A 22244-nucleotide genomic window follows, 5' to 3' on the forward strand; every position below is an offset into this window, starting at 1 on the left:
CACCAGTGTCTTTAAGGGAAGGAAATCTGCTGTCATTACCTGGTGGCCTACATGTGATTCCAGATCCGCAGCAATGTGGTTGACTCTGAATTGCCTTCTGAAATGGCCCAGTAAGCCACTCACTTGTATCAAACTGCTATAGAAAAGTTGAATATCCACACTACATGGCTTGCAACGGGTTCAAGAAGGCAGCTCACTGCCACTTCTCAACGGCAATAAATGCTGGCCTCGTCAGTGATGCTCACATCTTACTTTTGCGAATAAAAAAGTACCAAGGTGCTTCACAGTAGTGTTATCAAACAAAATTTGACACAGAGCCACATAAAGAGACAGGTAATTAAAAGCAAAAACAGAATTACCTGGAAAAACTCAGCAGGTCTGGCAGCATCGGCGGAGAAAAGAGTTGACTGCTGAAGAGAACTGCTGAAGGGTCATGAGGACTCGAAACGTCAACTCTTTTCTTCTCCGCCGATGCTGCCAGACCTGCTGAGTTTTTCCAGGTAAATCTGTTTTTGTTTTGGATTTCCAGCATCCGCAGTTTTTTGTTTTTATCTCAGGTAATTAAAAGGTTGGTCAAAGCAGTGGGTTTTAAGAAGTGTCCTAAAGGAGAACAGACACAGATAGATTTAGGACGCGAATTCCAGGGCTGCTGTCTTTCTATGTAGGTTCTGACGTGTTAAAACTGTAACAAGAAGTAAAATCCTGTTTCTGCAATCATTTGAGAACACGAGATTAAAAACTGAATTTAAAGAAATACTTTAAAAGGGAATGGGTGGAAAGAGTTATATAGTTGTATTCCGAGAGAGGTCGATAGGACAGGTTGTAGTGTCTACCTAAATGTGATTTTTACCACATGGGCATGAGAGGGAGGAGGAGAGATGTAGCAGATATTATACTACCTGCCCGTTAGACTGCCTCCTTTTCTCATTGCTCCCTGTAGCAAAACATGAACAAAGTCCACAGCACTCAAGAAGCACTAGTAGAAATACCTCCATCTCAGTTGCAAGTCCAATAAACATAACCTAACTATGGGAGAAGCACAGCCCATAAACTACAAATTGTAAAGAGCAATAAAAATTGAATTATGCCACTCTCTATGTTCTACATTTAAAACCCAGCAACGTTGTACTAAAAGCATATTTCACTCTGTTCCATAACCGAGAATGAATTGATGGTGCATGGCATGGCAGATGATGAGAGTAATAAAATTCATCAAAGGTTTGTCAGCTTAAACGAGCACCACCAACTGTTTTAAACACATTCAGGTCTTGTTATTAGAGAAATATTCTAATGGAGCTTTCTTCCAGTTGCAATGCTTGATACTGCTGGAAAAAAAAGAGGGATTGAAGCTGGGCTTGAAAAAGGGGACTCTTTAAAACAATTCATAAAAAGCGAAGGTCTCCTTCGCTTTTGTGTGTGGACAGGGAATAGAAATATTGCTCTTCTTCATGCAGGAGGCTCTTTGGGCGAAAGAAAAATTGGAGCCAGGTCAGTCAGGAGAGAAGTCAGGAAACAAAAGTAAAATACTGCGGATGCTGGAAATCTTAAATAAAAACAGAAAATGCTGGAAAAACTCAGCAGATCTGACAGCATCTGTGGAGAATGGTTGAAATGCTGGACTCACCACCCTACCCCCCCACCCCGCAAAAAAGCAGTAGGTGCTAGATCAATTAATAATTCCCAATCTGGGATCAATAGGTTTTTTTGCTGGTCAAGGGTTTTAATTATGGGAGGGAGGGAGATAACATTACTGCCCTTTCTTTAGTCACTCTGAATGCTCATTTGCCATGGAATAACCAACCAATATTGATGGGCAGAGGTTGTCTTGGAATTGCGTTCCTGCAAAGGACACACATAACCCAATCAGATCACTATTATCATTGTCCCTGGGTTATGCAATTGTATCAGTAGATGTAGCGCCGGGTAGGTCAACTGCCATAGCAGCAAGATGCTCAGACCACTTATGGGACCATCAGAACACAAAAAGGAAAATGCTGCAGCCCCGCATTAGTAGCATTTATCTTTGCAAGGTTAGCACTGTGTTCCTCAAAGTTCAAAACTGTTAATATGTTCGCCTTAGAATTAGAGTAATAACGTGGTTATTGGTTATACATCTGACTGTGTCTTGTTCAATCCTTGGGAGACCCAAATACTAAATGAGCTGCTTTATGTAGGTGAAACAAAAGCCAAATTAGAGTTTAACAATTAATTAGATATTTTCAACAGTAGTAAAGTTCAGGTTTCAGAAGGGATAGTGGATAAAAGACTTGTTATTTTGGTCTCTCCTGTGTTTCCCTCTATAGTCCTTGTTTCTATATTTAGTATATATTTTATATGCTTATAAGGAATTCTTGACCACAGTGGAGGGAATTTGATACCAATTTATCAATTCTGACATGATGCTCAGCATTTGAAGTATTTCAGGCAACAGAGAAACCAATATTCATGTATGAATACTTTTTATTATTCATATGGCATAAAACTGGAACTCCCACTAGGTTTGATTACCTTGTAACATCTGTTCATTATTCAAATATCACTTCAAAGTCTCCACCTGTTACAGCATATTTTCTCTCGCAAGTAGAAGGTAACTTACAGGCTTTTTCTATGCTACTACCCAGCTTGAGGGATCAAGTCTGCCACAAGTGAAGGGTTGGGCTGAACGTCTTTCCATGGGTTTTATCCACTTACACTGTTACAAGATTCTTCTGTACACATTCAGCTTTGTTACAACAACTGCTCCAAAGCCAGCCTTTGATGGCACAATTAATCAAAATGAGCATTAAATCAGATAAGGTGACTGTGTGGTCAACACACTATGTTTTCCCTCTCTGATCTTGTTTAAATTCATTGCACACTAACAGGAGGAAAGTTTTTTCTGTATGTGTTAGGTTACAATTTGGGAAGTCTCAATACAGTCCCTAGAGGGCAGAAAACGGTTGTTGTAAGTTAGGCACAGAAACTCAAAAGGCCACAAAGTTGGCTGAAGAAAGAAATATGATGCCAGCTTTACAAATAGGAGTGCTACTCCAATAGGGTAAAGCCTGGGGAAAAGCGTATGATGGCTTTACATCGAGCCTAATCCATGCTGCACTTGTTGGACTGACGAGACACTGAGGCTGCAGTTTTCCAGCCCCACACCACCCTGCGCTGGGTTCCCCAGGTTGGGGAGCCATTGAAATCTCCATTCACATCGGTGGGACTGGAAGATCCTGCCGGCATGAGGGGCTGGAAAATTCTGGCCTGGGTATCCAACATAGAGATTGTGTTCCTTTCTCCTGCACGACTTCCTTCGTCTCAATTTGTGAGTACTTGAAACAACCCCAAAATATGGGTACTGATGGTGAGACCCATTAAAACAGCTACTGACAGGAGAATGCTGGAAAATGGCTGTGGATGAGGCCACCCATGAGTGCTGGCATTGAGAGGGAGAACCATACTGACGGGGTGGTCGGTGAATACTGACGCGATGGAAAGATCTTTTAGTATTTCCTCAACCGTTTTTCCAAGTGCGTAGGGTACAGAAATCTTGCAAAACAGACTTCACGAACTAATACATCTCTGCCTCTGTAATCCTGCCAGCACACAAAAGTATCACTTAACTACCCCTCCAGAAAAGATTAATAGAATTATGGAGACTTTGCTGCTGCTTCCAGTTTCTGTCGTTTATGTTCATTTTCCTCTTTGGGATCTTGGTGATAAGAGTACGGCTGGGAATCTGTTATCATTTCAGTGTCTGACGTGACTGGGAAACTCTGTCCGACTCCTACCACTTGCCGCACAGTCATGTTTACCCTGGAGCTCTGTAGGTATTTCGCACAGATTTCCCAGTCACCTTCGTCTCTTTGTCGATAGCTTGTGTCAGCAGAGCAGTTGTACCTGGTCGTCGTGTGCTCTAAGCAGCTGGGGATTGCCCTTCCTTCCAGATTGGGGACAATCCGGGGAACTGCGTGATAGAAAAGACGGCTCTTGCCTGACATGATTATGATGTCACCGCTGTGAATGAACATTGGAAGGGGAGGGTCCTGCCTCTTCAGGCCTCCAAGTAAAAACACAGCTGACTGGCCAAAACTAGAGGAACAGGAGAGAAAAGGAAAACTTAAGATTAGCAATTTCAATTACTTTCAGCCTGTCTATTTTCTCCCCTCCCCTCCTGAAGCAGTGGCTTAATGGTGCTGTGATTTCACAGGTATAGATCATTCTTTGGTGCTTCACCCACAAAACTATTCTTCAAAAAAGATGCTTGACAGTGTCTATGGATGCTTCCATCATGCTGACACAGTAACTAGTTTCATCTGACATTGGGACCAACCAGCTTAGCACAGACCAAGGGCTTTGACATGGGAAACTATACAGACAGCAGAATTTTGCATGATGTTTATGGAGGGTGCATGATGGGAGGCAACCAAGAGAGAGTAATTAAGTCTGGAGGTGACAGTGAAGGACAGTTTCAGCTGTAGATGGAATGATACAGTGGCAGAAATGGACTCTGTTGCAGGGGTGGAAGTAAAATGGACTGCGTGATTAGAGACAATATAAGATCTGAAACTCAGTGTTGTTTTGGCAGTTAAGCATTCTGATCCAGCTCAAGACAATAATTGGGAGGATGGGGATTGGAGCCAGTGACTAGTCATTGTACAATGCATTTAAAATAAATCAAATTGACCCAATAGTTTATCTGATTGATTCAGAGTCACCAAGAAATATCATAATAATTATCGTGGTCTTGAAATAATAACATTTATATATCACAACTTTTCCACATTTATTACCATATTACACTGGTAAAAAAGATTTCAACTTCTTATGTTGCATTCAGGATAGTAATGTGTTTTTGACTTCATTAAACAGTTTGCCTTCTCACTTTGATGAATTAAAATGCCTGTATCATTCTTTGGTCACATCTATTTCATAAGTACTGTTTGACACGAGAACCCCGGAGGCTGGTGGTGCAAATGCTGGAGCAACAACACTGTTGTAGAATTGAAACTCGCACCCATGATCTTCCCCTGCTCAAATCAACTGTCAGGAGATATCCATAGCAAAGATGTCTCCCTAAAAACAGAACAAGCTAAGCTGCACTGCACTCACTGTCTGCTGGGTAATTTCAGAGTCGTTATTATCCCTCAGATGCGAATTGTGCAATACCGGGAGAAATAAAAGATCAATGTACTGCAAATTGCTAGTATTCATTACTTTCATTGATCTTCTCAATGTTTACTCGCCCCCTCTCTCTATCCAACACCTCCCTCCAGCCTGTAGAATTGGTCAACCAAGGCTTTATAATTCCAAATGTCACAGACATTGCTGAAAAAGATTAAAGTGTCAGTGCAACTGAAGTTACAGTCTATGCAAAAACCTCTCTCCCTGCACATGCTAAGTGTGTTTTGAGATGAGGAGTAAAGGCACTTACAGCTTGAACAATAGTTCCTCCTCCCCAACCCAAGTCCTAGTCCACTTAGATGGAGAACAAGCTGAAGAGTTGAAATTTATGGTAGGTTGAGGCACCAGCAATAAGTGTCAGCAATGGATCAGCTGGTATCCCTTGTCTCTGAGTTAAAAGGTTGCGAGTTCAAGGACCATTCAATGACTTGAGAACAAAATCTTGCCTAACACCCAATGCAATACTGAGTGAGTGTTGCAGTGTCAAGTTGCTGCCTTTTGAATGAGATATTAAACCAGCTCTGAGTTGGTAAAAACTGAGCTCTCTCAGTCGGTAAAAGGTCCCATGGCAGCATTCGCAGAAGAACAGGAGAGTTATCCCTGGTGTCCTGGCCATTATTTATACATCAAGTAACATCAGTAAAGTCCAGATTATCTGGTCATTATCGTTATTCTGGGAACTCGTGTGCAAATAGGCTACCACATTTCGTAGATTACAACAGTGACTCTATTTCAAATGTGCTCAATTGGCTGTAAAGTGCTTTGGGGTGTCCTGAGATTGTGAAAGAAGTGAGATAAATCCAAGTTTGTTTTTATTTATCCAGTAAACAACAAAGGCACCATTCTGTTTAAACTATTAATAAAAAGGAACAACTAGAATCATAGAATGATACAGCCCATTGGGCCTATGCTAGCTCTTTGAACGACCTGGTCAGTTAATTCCAGTCCTCTGACCTTTCCTCACAGCTCTGTACATTTTCCCCTTCAGTTATTTATCCAACTCTCTTCTGAAAGTCATTACAGAATCTGCTTCCACCCACTTTGAGGCAGTGAAGTCCAGATTACAACAACTCATTATAAACAAATGTCTTCACATTTTGCCTCTGGATCTTTACCAATTACTTTAAATCAGTGTCCTCTAGTTACTGACCCTTTGCCAATGATAATGCTAGTTCTTGACACTGATTGAGATGACTAATAAAGATATTCATTAAAAGGAACATTTTCTTCCCCCCACCTACACAAAATGTGCCATTTTGTTCACTTTTCTTTACCTGAATGATAAAAGGGGTTTGGAATAATCCATCTCAGATTCATCCACATGAATACCCAATGATGAGTCAAAACGGTAATAATTCAGTATTCCAGCTTCTGCCTTAAACTGCTGAAAGCCACATGCTGCCGCCACTTGTTCAGACAGGTAAGCGAGGTCCATGGGAAATGCTGTATAGTGATCGGGTGAATACTTCTGCAAACAAAACGTACGAGCAAACAAGTGCTGAGATTTGAGTGTTGGTATGGCTACAACCACCCAGACAATTGGTGAATATTCCATCACACTCCTGACCCAGAACTTACGGCTGGTAAAGAGGTTTTTGAGTATCTAGCCTATCTCCTGCCCTTGTTACCACAGTATCAATCTGATTGGTTATGCTTCTGCCAGTGGAAGCCGCCAAGTCGTTGATGTTGGGGGAATTGGAAACTATGCTGTTGTTGAAACTCGGGAGAGCTGGCTAGGATTATCTTTTGATGAAGGTGGTCTTTGCATAGCACATATGGTTAAAATATTACATTCTATTTGTCACCCCAGGCCTGGAATATGTCCAGATTCTACTTAGGTCAGGTTGGGCAGTGGAGGAATTTTGAATGGAGTTGAACGCTTTGGAGTAAGCAAATAACTCTACTCCTGATCTTATGGTGTGGAGAAGGGGAGGTCATCAAACACACACTGCGAGACTCCAGACTGGTAAAAGTAAATTTTCAGTGCCAGAGAGGCTGTTTGCCAGTAATTAAAACTCATCATACCCTTAAATATTGGACGGAACTTGAATGGACAAGCCCCAACTATTTCTGGCATGTTTAATTGATAATTAATGGGCAAGTATTTGGATGCAGTATTTGGATTCTTGCACCAAGCAATACTTGATCCCAATTTATCTGATTGTTTCTGGAAGCTTTACACTCTTCTTTGTGATGATATCACTCGTTTCATGCACCCCAAATGATGAGAGCAACAATCTGATTTTCAATAAAATTGGCCAAGCTTGGAAAAGTGTGATATGGCTGTTCTCCTTCATCTGGTTTATAATGGGAAACATTTGGATCTACAGCATCTATAAGCCAGATTATATTGACAAAGCTTCTCCTAATTACTGTGATAAAACCTTGTACCTTTTTGCCTTCTGGGCCACCACTGTCACTTACATTCTTTTTCTGAAACCCCTTCTGAAGCTTTAAAGCAATATCTGTGAGGTACCAGTGTAGTGAAGCTGACAGTCTCACTTATTATTAGCGCAAAATCCAGACTACGATCTACATTTGGGCTTTCATGTTGGCTCACAGTTATGGCAGTGAACAGCTGAACCACATGAATCAAGGAGGTCCCAAATTTGAAAGGCCACAATGAGTTTGATGTTGTCATCTGAGGTATGTAGAGCTTGTAGCAGGAGGTCTGCCATACTGGTTTCAGGACCCTTGGGTTTACAGAATGGAAAAAGAGAGGAGGATGAAAAAGTTTCCAACATTTCCCTCTGAATCACTAACTAGTCAACTTCTACTGAGTACGGGCTCGGCTGGGGCTCAGGTCCAACTCCCCTGTAATGCATACTCATAGTACAAGCTCATACAGGAAGAATGGTCATTTGGCTGAGTTATATTAGGACATCTAGCATCATTGCTTGCTGCAGTGGGATGAAACCACTGACACATAAAAAAAATCCACTCATGCAAGTACCTCCCCACGGAATAAGATGGTTTCAAGAAAGCACTAGTCCCTTTTTGCTTCTGGTGTACACCTCTGACAAGCTAAATGGAATCAAGTGTCAGATTTTCAGCTTTCTTGCAATCATTTAGTTTTGTGAGAGTCCTAATGGCTGTGTGGAAGTTGGCAGGAAGCTAGGAACAGGTCACCTGCTCATCTTCCCGACAGATGTAAGGTGTTACGCTACAGGCTGAAATCACAAAATGGAACCTGATAGAAAGGAGGGAGTACTCATTTTTCCTGAAAATGTTTTCTTAGTCACAGAGCAAAATTACCTTAGTCTCCCAGTTGTAATGATATCCTAGGGTAACCCATCGCAACTTCTCCAGCAAGCTTTTAGCCTCTCGTTTACCAGGGGTTTTTAGCCTGGAAAAGATAGGAAGAAAGATAGGAAGTTCCATTAAAAAATGCACTTCACTTTTCACTCCCATTCCTAGAGTGTACAACATGGCATCTAAGGGTGTCTAAATGAACTCCACAGTGTGGTCGATCCTAAGCTCCCTAAGGACTAGCTGGATCAGCATGTAGTATCTGGAAGGGTCCCATGCTCAGGGTTATGAGCGACGGCCAAGGGTGGATCCGATGATTCTATGGTGGTGAAGTTGGAGGAGCTATAACCGTGGAGGACAACATAGTCCGGGTTGGTGCCAGATGAAGAAGCCTCTGGGAACAGAGGTTGTGTTCCCTTCAAACACACGGGGGAAGGTGGCAATGTCACTGGACTAGTGATCCAGAGGTCCAGGCTAATATTTTGAGAACACGGGTTCAAATCCCACTATGGCATCTGGTAGTTTAAATTCAATTAATAAAATCTGGAATTGAAAGTTAGTCTCAGTTTCATGGTCGCCATAACTATCATCGATTATCTACAAATCCACCTGGTTCACTAATGTCCTTTAGGGAGGGAAATCTGCCATCCTTTTCTGGTCTGGACTACATATAACTCCAAACCCCCAGCAATGTAGCTCTTATCTGCCCTCTGAAATGACCTAGTAAGCCACTCAGTTCAAGGGCAACAAATTCTGGCCTTGCCAGTGATGCCCACATCCCATGAAAGAATAAAACATACGAGGAAGGCAATGGGAAATTATCTCAAGCTTCCCTCTACTCAAGTCAAATATGGTTAGTACAAACAATTCTTATCAAGACAACAGGTGAATGGGATTGGTACAACTTGTGTCAACACCTCTCTCGCTTTGGATGTTCACTGATGTGCAAGTCATCATGCACAACCCTCAAAGAGCTCTAGGAACAAGCATAAGAAAAGAATAACTGACACCAAAAGAATTGCTACTTGGAATGTTACAACATTCTATCAAGCAGGGCAAGCAAAAACTGTCACTCAAAAGATGTGCAGATTGTCAATCAATATTCTTGGCTTGCGTGAAGTAAGGTGGACGGAAGCTGGGAAGTACCAACACAATGATGATGGGGTCATTATCTGCTCGGCTGGAGAGAATCATCTACCACCCAGGCACTTTTATCCAAGAGAGTCAGTGGCCCAATGATACAGCTTGGGAATGCACATCACTGGAGTACATCCTGTCAGTCTGCACCAGTCTTCACTTTTCTTACCCATGAGATTTCGTGGTTCATATCCATACAGTACAGCATCCAGTGTTTTGGGCAAGGATGGACTAGAAACTCACCCAACCAAGTAAAACAAGCGGGTAGTGATTGGCAGCTCAGGGATTCAAAACACACACCATTAAGCGTACAGCCTGCATGCTCCTGGCAGTTGGGCAGTTTGAAACTGCATGCTTTAGTTTTCAGGAATCGTATATGTTGGTACTGCTATTTCACTGATGTTGGGGTAGGCTGCTGGAAGATTTTAATATTTACAAAATATTGCATTTGGTTGAAAGAAACAAAATCAAAAAATACCCTTTGTCGCTATAAAATTTGCTAATGCCCCTTTTAAAACAAGGATTAGCAATTAATTAATAAGAGAAAAAGAAGAGACATACATTGAGAGAAATGGGGAGAAAGCAAAAACTGTAGGAAGAGAAAGAGAGAAATGGAAAGATATAAGAGACGGAGACAGCAGGAAATAGGAAGAAAAAAGTTTCTAGTCCATCCTTGCCCAAAACACTGGATGCTGTACTGTATGGATATGAAATACAAAATCTCATGAGTAAGGAAAGAGTTGAAGACTGGTGCAGACTGACAGGATGTTCCAAGGGTCCTTAGAGTCTGGAAAAGTTCCAGAGTATTGACAAACTGCCAATATCACACTCTTATTCAAAAAGGGAGGGAGGCAAAAAAACAGGTAACTATAGGCCAGTTACCTTAACATATATCATTGGGAAAATGTTGGGGTCTATTATAAAGGATGTGGTAGCACAGCATTTGGAAACACAATCTAATCATGCAGAGTCAGCATGGCTTCATGAAGGGGAAAATCAGGCCTGACAAATTTATTAGAATTCTTTGGGGAGGTAACAAGCAAGATAAAGGGGAACCTGTAGATGTAATGTATTTGGATTTCCAAAAGGCGTTTGATAAGGTACCACACATAAGGCCACTTAATAAGATAAGAGCCCATGGTGTTGGGGGTAGTATATTAGCATGGATAGAGGACTGGCTAACTATTAGAAGACAGAGAGCTCGGATACAGGGGGGAATTTTCAGGATGGCAACCCGTAACTAATGAAGTGCCTCTGGGATCAGTGCTAGGGCCACAATTATTTACAATATATATTAATGACTTGGATGAATGTACTATAACCAAGTTTGCGGATGACACAAAAATAGGTGGGAAGGCAAGTGGTGAGGATGACAGAGAGTCTACAGAGGGATATAGACAGGTTAAATGAGTGGGAAAAATGTGGCAGCTGGAATATAGGAAAGAATTTTCCCATCGGTGAGCAGGGGCAGGGACTGCTCGCCGACGTGTAAAATGACGCTCGGTGATATCGGGTGGGCGTCCTGATGTCACCGTGCGTCATTTAGATTGTCAGTTTGGTGGGTGTGCAGTTGCACGCCCGTTGAACTGTCAAAGGTCTTTAAGGCCATTAAGAAAGTCATTAAAGCTGTTAAGAATGCTGCCCGTTCAACCTTAAGGTGACCTTCGCGTTTTTCATGAAACCTCATCCACAGGTGGGATGAAACTTCATGAAGTGTTTCAAAATGTAATAAAAATTTATACTTTTATTCTTTGACATGTCGCAGCTCATGTGATACTGTCACATGAGGGGACATGTTTTAAAAGTGTTACAAACCTTTATTTGAAACTTTAGCACTGAAACAAATCTGCCTGAGGCACCTCAGTGCCTCGGGGAGATCTCTGTGCTCTTTCGCGCGCAAGCGCAAAAGGGCGCTGGGAATCGCCCCCCCCCTGCACAGGGAGCGCTCAGCACTTCCGGGTGTGCATCACACTGGGCAGGCTTTAATTGGTCCGCCCACGTAAAATGGCAGCGCGCACCCAATTGGGTTCGTGCTGGCTCCTGCCCGCTCCCGCACAGCCCCCCCCCCCACAACGGAGGGAAAATTCAGCCCATAATGTGTGAAAGTGTAAGGTTACGCATTTGGCAGGAAGACTAGAGGAGCTGAATATTATTTAAATGGAGAAAGACAGAAGAAAGTTGCAGCACAGTGGGATTTGGGGGTCCTCGTGCATGAATCCCAAAAAGCTAGCACACAAGTTCAGCAGCTAATAGATAAGACCGTAAGACATAGGAGCAGAAATTAGGTCATTCGGCCCATCAAGTCTGCTCCGCCATTAAATCATGGCTGATAAGTTTCTCAACCCCATTCTCCAGCCTTCTCCCCGTAACCTTTGATCCCTTTACCAATCAAGAACCTATCTATCTCGGTCTTAAATACACTCAATGACCTGGCCTCCAAAGCCTTCTGTGGCAATTAATTCCATAGATTCACTACTCCCTGGCTAAAGAAGTTTCTCCTCATCTCTGTTCTAAAAGGTCTTCCCTTTACTCTGAGGCTGTGCCCTCAGGTCCTAGTCTCTCCTACTAATGGAAACATCTTCCCCACGTCCACTCTATCCAGGCCTTTCAGTATTCTGTAAGTTTCAATCAGATCTCCCCTCATCCTTCTAAACTCCATCGAGTATAGACCCAGAATCCTCAAACGTTCCTCATATGTTAAGCCTTTCATTCCTGGGATCATTCTTGTGAACCTCCTCTGGACCCTCTCCAGGGCCAGCACATCTTTCCTGAGATACGGGGCCCAAAATTGCTCACAATATTCTAAATGTGGTCTGACCAGAGCCTTATAAAGCCTCAGCAGCACATCCCTACTTTTATATTCTAGTCCTCTCAAAATAAATGCCAACATTGCATTTGCCTTCCTAACTACCGACTCAACCTGCAAGTTAACCTTAAGAGAATCCTGGACTAGGACTCCTAACTCCCTTTGCACTCCAGATTTCTGAATTCTCTCCCCATTTAGAAAATAGTCTATGCCTGTATTCTTCCTACCAAAGTGCATGACCTCACACTTCCCCACGTATTCCATCTGCCACTTCTTTGCCCATGCTCCTAACCTGTCCAAATCCTTCTGCAGCCTCCCCGCATCCTCAATACCACCTGTCCCTCCACCTATCTTTGTATCATCTGCAAACTTAGCCAGGATGCCCTCAGTTCCTTCATCTAGATCATTAATGTATAAAGTGAAAAGTTTTGGTCCCAACACTGACCTCTGTGGAAATCCACTAGTCACTGGCCACCATCCTGAGAAGGACCCCCTTATCCCCACTCTCTGCCTCCTGCCAGACAATCAATCTTCTATCCAGGCTAGTACCTTGCCTCTAACACCATGGGCTCTTATCTTACTGAGCAGCCTCCTGTGCTGCACCTTGACAAAGGCCTTCTGGAGGTCCAAGTGGATAACATCCATTGGCTGTCCTTTGTCTAACCTACTCGTTACCACCTCAAAGAATTCTAACAGATTTGTCAGGCATGACCTCCCCTTGATGAAACCATGCTGACTTTGCCCGATTTTACCATGCACTTCCGAGTATTCTGAAATCTCATCCTTAATAATGGACTCTAAATAGATAAGATAAATGGAATGTTGGCCTTTATTTCAAAGGGAATGGCGTATAAAAATAGAGAAGTCTCGCTAAAGCTATATAAGGCACTAGTTAGACCACACCTAGAATATTGCGAACAGTTTTGGTCCCCTTCCCTAAGGAAAGATATAATGGCACTGGAGGCAGTCCAGACAAGGTTCACTAGGTTGATCCCAGGTATGGAGGGATTTTCTTATGAGGTTGAGTGGATTGGGCCTGTACTCATTGGAGTTTAGAAGAATGAGAGGCAACCTTATTGAAACATATAAGAATCTTAGGGGGCTTGACAGGGTAGATGCTGAGAAATGTTTCCCCTTGTGGGAGAATTAAGGACCAGAGGGCATAATCTCAGAGTAAGGGGACGCCCACTTAAGACTGAGATAAGGAGGAATTTCTTCTCTCAGAGGGCAGTCGATGCGTGGAATTCTTTACCGCAGAGGGTGGGTTGTTAAGTATATTCAAGACTGAGATAGATAGATTTTTAATCAGTAAGGGAATCAAGGGTTATGGGGAAAAGGCAGGAAAGTGGAGTTGAAGATTATCAGATCAGCCTTGATCTCATTGAATGGCGGAGCAGACTTGATGGGCCGAATGGCCTACTTCTGCTTCTGTGTTTTATGGTCTTAAAGGATTTTTGATTCTGCATTGAAAGATTTGGTAGCTTTCAAATTAAATCAACTATACTGAAATCCACTATAATCCCTCTGCTGATGTCCTCTGTCATTTCTGATTTACAGAAGGGAGCCTAAAAAAGGTCAGAGTCAAACTGTTTTGACAAAATTCAGTCTGAATAAACAGACAAGGGTTAGATTCTCTTTTCTTGAAAACCACATCCATGGAGTTTATGGCTGGTGAATGGACAAGGATTAGTTAATGTGCTTTTCCACACATTCAGACTGAATTTAACTTTATTGAATGGGAAGTGCAATTTAAACAGGTGATTCCAGTTCACAACTCGGTTTCTGTGTGAGGTTACATCTGGCAATCAAGTGGAAAATGGATGAATATCATCCAATCTCTTCCTGCAAACTAGTTTCTGTAAAAGTCAGTGCTGGCACACATTAGGTTCTTGACTTTCTGGCTGAGTTTCATAACTATTTGAGCTACTGAGCTGGCCCAGATCTGATATTTTGGTTACACTGTAAGATTACACTCAACACCACATTGTAGATATATCTAACACTTTTAAAAAGCATTTATAAAGGGGAAGAACATTCAGAAAAAATAACATTTGGTTCTTGCATTACAGTCAGATCACTGTGGAATCATTACCAACATGTTAATCAGCTATAACTGTGCATTGTAGCACCTGGAGTGCACATGGAACACATTTTAACATCAGGATTGGTTTCACTATACATCTCTTCAACAAAATAGTTAAACAATGCTGTTGTAAAAGCCAATGAAAGTTAAACTGGCACCAAATGTGTTGCATAAAGTGTGGTTTTAAAAATAAAGTTCACTGTGTCCATTAGGTCCTTGCCAATTTTATAAATACTGCACATAAGATAATGAAAGGTATTGAAAACAAAGCTAGTAATGGGGTTACATAACAAAGTGGTGTAAACACAGCAGCCCAATTTATACATAATTTGGCTGCAGCTATTCAACGAGACATGACCAGCAGAAGAAAATCTTTTGCTGGTCTCTGGTGGCACACAAGCCTGGTGGCACACAAGCCTGGTGGAGTGATGAAAGAAGGTCACCAAGTAAGCCTTTTTGGATGCTTATGGTGTTAGTATAGGTAAGTACTGCTTTACATATGCAGTTACAGAAGCATCTCAATACCATGAAGATTAGTATCTTTCCTTGGCTTGTTAGTGTGAATTTGGTTGTCTTATTCTGAGGTGTTGAGATGCAGGTGTGGGCTTTAGTGAGCGTTTGCTCAGGAATCTTCCTGTTATGGTTGATGCTTCTGCTGACAATTGATTTTTTTTCGTTCTTTCATGGAATGTGAAGTATAAGTTGGCTAGGTCAACATTTACTGCCCATCCCTAACTGCCCTTGAGAAGGTGGTGAGTTGCCTTCTTGAACCGCCACAGTCCATGTGGTGTAAGTACACCCACAGTGCTGTTAGGGAGGGAGTTCCAGGATTTTGGTCCAGCAACAATGAAGGAACAGCGACATATTTCCAAGTTATGATGATGAGTGGCTTGGAGGAAAACTTCCAGATGGTGGTATTTCCATCTATCTGCTGACCTTGTCCTTCTAGATGGTAGTGATTTTGGGTTTGGAAGGAGCCTTGGTGAGTGCATGCAGTGCATCTTGTAGATGGTACACACTGCTGCTGCTGTGTGTCAATGGTGGAGGGAATAAATGTTGAAGGTGATGGATGGGTTGCCAATCAAGCAGACTGCTTTGTCCTGGCCGGCGTCAAGCTGCTTGAATGTCGTGGGTGTTGCACTCATCCAGGCCAGTGGGGAATATTCTATCACACTCCTGACATGCCTTTTAGATAATGGACAGGCTTTGGGGAGCTAGGGGGTGAGTTACTCACACAGGATTCCTAGCCTCTGACCTGCTCTTGTTGCCACAGTGTTTATATGGCTAGTCCAGCTCAATTTCTGGTCAAAGTTTTATTGATGCCTCTAAACCCCTGGACTGGTGGCCTGTGGCCCTCTTTCATCCTCCTTTGCACAGTTGTTCTTATCAGCAGTTGAACAGTGTGTTGCATGGTGTTTATGTCAACTCTTTGAAAGAGCTATCCAATTGATCTCACTCCCTTGCTCTTTCCCTATAGTCCTGCAGAGTTTCCCTTTTCAAGCATTGATCCAATTCCATTTTGAAAGTTACTATTGAACCTGCTTCCACTGCCCTCTCAGGCAGTGCCTTCCAGATTCCAATCATTCCAAACAAATGTTTCCTCCACGCTACCTTTGGTTCTTTTGCCAGTCACCTTAAATCTGTGCTGTAAAGAAGAGTCATATGGACTCGAAACATTGACTCTGTCTTTCTCTCCACAAATGCTGTCAGAGAGTTTTTCCAGCATCTTTTCTTTTTGTTTCAAATTTCTAGCATCCGCAGTATTTTGCCCTTAAATCTGTGACCCTCTGGTTACTGACACTCCTGCCACTGGAAACAGTTTTTCCTTATTTACTCAAGCAAAACCCTTCATGATTTTGAATGCCTCAATTAAATCTCCCCTTAACCTTCTCTGCTCTAAGGAGAATCATCCAGTTTCTCCTGTCTCAGCACATTAACTGAACTTGCCCTTCCCTGGAACCATTCTAGTCAATCTGGGATTGTTCTCCTCACCCCTGGAACCATTCTAGTAAATCTCCTATGCACACTCTCCAAGGCCCGAACAATCCCCATCCACCACTACTCTCCTCCATCTGACTGAACTTGTTCTCACACTGAACAATTTCTCCTTCAACTCCTCTCACTTCCTCCACATAAAAGGTGTGGCTATGGGTACCCGCATGGGCCCCAGCTATGCCTGTCTCTTTATGGGGTATGTGGAACATTCCTTGTTCCAGTCCTACTCTGGCCCCCTTCCACAACTCTTTCTCCGGTACATCGATGATTACTTCGGTGCTGCTTCACGCTCTCGCCGGGACTTGGAAAAATTTATTAATTTTGCTTCCAATCTCCACCCCTCCATCATTTTCACGTGGTCCATCTCTGACACTTCCCTTCCCTTCCTTGACCTCTCTGTCTCAACCTCTGGTGATAGACTGTCCACCAATATCCATTACAAACCTACTGACTCCCACAGCTACCTCGACTACAGCTCCTCACACCCCGCTTCCTCTAAGGACTCCATCCCATTCTCTCAGTTCCTTCGCCTCCGTCGCATCTGTTCCGATGATGCTACTTTCAAAAACAGTTCCTCTGACATGTCCTCCTTCTTCCTTAACCGAGGTTTTCCACCCACGGTCGTTGACAGGGCCCTCAACCGTGTCCGGCCCATCTCCCACACATCCGCCCTCACGCCTTCTCCTCCCTCCTACAAACATGATAGGGTCCCCCTTGTCCTCGCTTATCACCCCACCAGCCTCCGCATTCAAAGGATCATCCTCCGCCATTTCCGCCAACTCCAGCAGGATGCCACCAACAAACACATCTTCCCTTCACACCCCCTGTCGGCATTCCGTAGGGATCGTTCCCTCCGGGACACCCTGGTCCACTCCTCCATCACCCCCTTCTCCTCAACCCCCTCCTATGGCACCACCCCATGCCCACACAAAAGATGTAACATCTGCCCCTTCACTTCCTCTTTCCTCACCGTCCAAGGGCCCAAACACTCCTTTCAAGTGAAGCAGCATTTCACTTGCATTTCCCCCAACTTAGTCTACTGCATTCGTTGCTCCCAATGTGGTCTCCTCTACATTGGAGAGACCAAACGTAAACTGGGCGACCGCTTTGCAGAACACCTGCAGTCTGTCCACAAGAACGACCCAAACCTCCCTGTCGCTTGCCATTTTAACACTCCACCCTGCTCTCTTGCCCACATGTCTGTCCTTGGCTTGCTGCATTGTTCCAGTGAAGCCCAACGCAAACTGGAGGAACAACACCTCATCTTCCGACTAGGCACTTTACAGCCCTCCGGACTGAATATTGAATTCAACAACTTTAGGTTTTGACCTCCCTCCTCCATCCCCACCCCCTTTCTGTTTCTTCTCCCTTCCTTTTGTTTTTTCCAATAAATTATATGGATATTTCTTTTCCCACCTATTTCCATTATTTTTAAATATTTTATGCTCTCCCCACCCCCACTAGAGCTATACCTTGAGTGCCCTACCATCCATTCTTAATTAGCACATTCATTTAGATAATATCACCAATTTTAACACCTATGTGTTCTTTTGCTCTGTTGTCTGTGACATCTTTTGATGATCTGCTTCTATCACTGCTTGTTTGTCCCTACAACCACACCAACCCCCTCCACTTCTCTCCCCCCCACACCTTGAACCAGCTTATATTTCACCCCTTTCTTGGATTCACTCAGTTCTGTTGAAGGGTCGTGAGGACTCGAAACATCAACTCTTTTCTTCTCCACCGATGCTGCCAGACCTGCTGAGTTTTTCCAGGTAATTCTGTTTTTGTTTTCAATACCATTCTATTCTTTCTTCCAGTAGGAAATTCAATATCTGAATTTACTGGATTTTGTTCCTTTAGGGCCCTTGCACTATAGGGTTTATAGTACAATTAGGAATGTGACAATGCTGCTAGTAATGGGAATCTGGAATGTTTATACAGCAGTACAATAAATCAGTACATAAACTGTACTGCACAGCATTCAAATGTAAAATTCGCAAGTTTCAAATCTACTATGTGATCACATATAGCTAATGGAACAGAAAATGTGAGAGGCAATAGGAGATACAGCCTCCTTGCCACCTTTCCTCATAAAAGAACAGAAAATACATTGTCCATTGACCATCTTCAGCTGCTTCTTCCACCTTCCCTCTAAACTAAGGTTAGGAGAAGAGATATTCGCTGATGATCGCACTATATTCCGTTCCATTCGTGACTCCTCAGATAATGAAGCAGACTGTATTCAATGCAGCAAGGCATGGGCAACATTCAAGCCTGGGCTGATAAGTGACAAAAGAATACTCACTCCACACAATTACCATCCAGAACTAGAGAGTCTAATCACTTCCCCAAGATACTTTATTATGTAAAAACTTAAATTGACAAGCCATTTAATATTAGGGCAGGCTAGCAGCTGGGTAACCTGCAGCTAGTTACTTACCTCCTGCCCAAAGTCTTTTCATTATCTACAAGGCATAAATCAGGAGTGTGGTGGAATACTCTCCACTTGCCTGGATGAGTGCAGCTCCAACAACATTTGAAAAGCTTGACACCATCCAGGACAAAGCAGTCCACTTGATTGGCACCCCATCCATCAGCAATGCACAATAACAGCTGTGTGTACCATCTACAAGATGTACTGCAGCAACTCACTAAGGCTTCAAACCCTTGACCTCTACCACCTACAAGGTGAAGGGCAGCAGGTGCATGGGAACATCACCATCTCCAAGTCACACACCATCCTGACTGGAAGATATTGTTTCCCTTCATCCTCAGTGGATCAAAATCCCGGAACTTCCAACTAACAGCAGTGTCAGAATACCTTCACCACAAAGACTGCAGCAATTCTAGTTGTTCCCCCCACTATCATTTCAAGAGCAATTAAGGATGGGTAATAAATATTGGTCTTGCCAGTAACATCCATAACCTTTAAATGAATAAAAAACAAGGAGTTTGGTTAATATATTACTACACATCTCTACAAACCTGTTCAGTATAATGCAGTAGGCACAGGGCTGACATGGTTATTAACTCTCTCTCTCCGTTCCTGCTTTTGGAGTCAAAGCACATTTAGGTGTGCTAGCAAAGAGATCCTAACATGTATCTATTACTTAAGGATTAGTTCTGATTACTGTCTGCTTTTCATGTTTTAAAGAAAATAAAATAATTATATACCACCTGAAAAATTGAATTTCTGTACACTAGCATCCTAGATGATATTAAGGATTGGAGAAACACATTTAGCATTAAATAAAACCAGTTTATTCACAAGATTCTGTAAATGAAGGTTAGATTTTTGTTTTCAACTTGGTCCAGGCATTGAGCCAGTCAAAAGATTCAGTAAAATTACTAAGTGAGAAGCAGGCTGCAGCACAATAAAAACATTTGCACAGTGCTATAAAAACATTTATTATTACAGTGTTTTAACTCTGTTCAGATGCTACTGGGTCAGATGTGCATTTCCAACACTATATTTATTTCACAGATTAGCAGGATCTGGGTGCTACCCAACAATTGACCCTGAGATAAATTTTGCAAATCTCCTGCATACTATCGGGTAGAATCAGCAAGTGGAAGCTTGAGAAGCAGGCACTTCTCCCGTGGGAATGGAGAAAAAGAAAGGACCATTTATCAAGCCAGTAAAGTGGGAGGGTTTGAAAATGTGCACTGTGTAGAACGGGATCCACCAAAGCATGCATGCTATTTTCAATCCTCTAGCTGGTGGTTTAGGGCATAGTTGCTAACGTTACCTGTGTATTAATTTACTATTAACATTGTTTTCTAATAATGCTCATGTTAAAATTGATTAAATTAGTTTTATGTAAACTGATGCAAGTATTAGTTGATTTTGCAAGGGAAGATGAAAATTGGGGGGAGCTAAAGCTAGATGAAAGGCTGGAGTAGCATATTACTGACACACACACACATACACAGATGGATGAAAGGCACAAGACACATATAGCCAAAGTCCAGAAGCAAAGAGGTTTGCACACTTTTTGAAACTGGGAATGATATGCGGCTGGGGATGAGAAAGAGTAGGAATAGATGAACATACTACTTCTCCAAAAATGCAACAAACCTCCATGCAGAATAAAACACACCTGGAAAACTATTACACCCATTTTACTGCTCTTTCAAGGCTTATCAAATCAGTTGACTTCAAAGAGTACAGCGACCACATCATTCTGCATAGCTCATTAGAAATTTGGGGAGCTTACTACAGGATGAATCTTTGGGTTCTATCTGTATCCTGTAATTGTTAAATTAAATTGCAGCAAGCCGGAACAAAGGCTGCAAATGAGGAAAAACTGAGGCTTATCAATTGCTAGAATACCTCGCGGTTTGAAGCAGTTACCTCAGCTGTTCTCTACTCTGCTCCCAAAGGTCTTTGGTCTCCTCTGGTGACATGTGAAGGTCCAGGTTGCAAACGTTTGGTTTCCGAGGGTAGATTTTCAAACATTGCTTTGCCCAATAACACTGCCATCCAGGAAGAAATGGATCCAAAATGAACATGAACCCTAATAGAGAGACAGATCTGGATAGATAAAATTATCAATCAAGTAATTTGCACTAAAACATTTTCAAATGATACATGGCCAAGTCTATTTGTTTCTATTAAAAGCAAAATACTGCAGATGCTGGAAATCTGAAATAAAAATTGAAAATTCTGGAAAAACTCAGCAGGTCTGGCAGCATCTGTGGAGAGAGAAACAGAATTAACGTTTTGAGTCTGTATGATTCTTCTTCACTCTGCCTCTGTAACTGGAACTCTACATCTACCCCCAACCACCCACTCATAGGAGCAGGCTGGAAAATTAGATGGAATGGTAGGGTGTGCTGCACCCTTCACCTAACTACCTCCTTTTGAATTTCACCAGCAGCGGGGTAATGATGTTGGGCAGCTCACTGTCCTTGGGGCAATTCAGGCCACTTGAGGGCCTCTTCCCACCATGCTGGTATTTTACTAGCGGTTGGGTGGGGGGGGGGGGTGCCCAAGCTACATGGTGAGGCTACCTGGTAATTTGTTGGCAGCCTTGCTGTGGTTGGGGGGGGGGGGGGGGGAGTGTCAGAGCCCTTCTGGCCTAAGGAGTCTCCCTCCAGTGAAAAGGGCTCCCACCCCACTTGAAGACCGCACCCTTGCCAGGGCCTGCCTCACTGGCCCTGGTGAGGTTGCTCCACCTACCTTAGAGCCTAGCCTCCTCCATGACTGCAGTGCCAGCCATGGCCACCACTCCCAGTGGTAGCAAGATGAGAATGGTTAGTCATCTGATTGATCAGCAGTTCCTGAAGGAAGTTATCACTTCAGGCAGTTTCCTGGCAACCATAAAATCCAGTCATGGTTTCCCAGCCCAGTGGAGGCGGGTTCTCCCCTGACTTTTCAGTCAGTGGGCAGGGCCACTGGCTCCATGTTAAATCAAGCTCTCTATCTCCCTTGGGCAAAAATCATGGTTTTTCTCACTTGTGAGGAACCAATACATATGGGATATTGGATAGAAAAGTCGTCCTGACAGCACTAGTCAAAAACCAGGCAACTAGCACCAACACAAATTCCTAGCTTATCTGGTTGGGCCATTAATGAATATTTTCAAAACAGTGGGTGCTCAGAAGATCTTCTGCTTTTATTCTGGGTAGATATATATTAGATCATGATAAAAGGTACACAGAGATATAAAGTTATGACCTAGTTCTTAAGGGATGTTCATGCACATCGTTATGTAACATCAAAGTTCAGACATTAGGATGGTCTTCGTGAAACGGTGCTTGCTGAAAAAGAGATTTTCCTCAGCAGACTGTTCTTTTAAACTTGCC

At 42.9% G+C, this 22244-nt stretch overlaps 1 protein-coding gene across 1 annotated transcript in view; it reads right to left on the reverse strand.

Annotated features, from left to right (window-relative positions):
- Positions 1 to 2442: 2442 nt before the first annotated feature.
- The window catches only part of alkbh1 (alkB homolog 1, histone H2A dioxygenase), a 42884-nt gene continuing 23082 nt past the window's right edge, over positions 2443 to 22244 (reverse strand). Inside the window, exons 3-6 of the mRNA XM_041214281.1 lie at positions 20791 to 20953; positions 8419 to 8509; positions 6438 to 6631; positions 2443 to 4071 (exon numbers count right to left, since the gene is read on the reverse strand). Coding sequence (XP_041070215.1) covers positions 3630 to 4071; positions 6438 to 6631; positions 8419 to 8509; positions 20791 to 20953 — 890 coding nt within the window. The 3' untranslated portion in view covers positions 2443 to 3629. The remainder of the gene's footprint in view (positions 4072 to 6437; positions 6632 to 8418; positions 8510 to 20790; positions 20954 to 22244) is intronic.

The sequence above is a fragment of the Carcharodon carcharias genome, chromosome 20 (assembly GCF_017639515.1).
Source record: "Carcharodon carcharias isolate sCarCar2 chromosome 20, sCarCar2.pri, whole genome shotgun sequence".
Classification (NCBI taxonomy): domain Eukaryota; kingdom Metazoa; phylum Chordata; class Chondrichthyes; order Lamniformes; family Lamnidae; genus Carcharodon; species Carcharodon carcharias.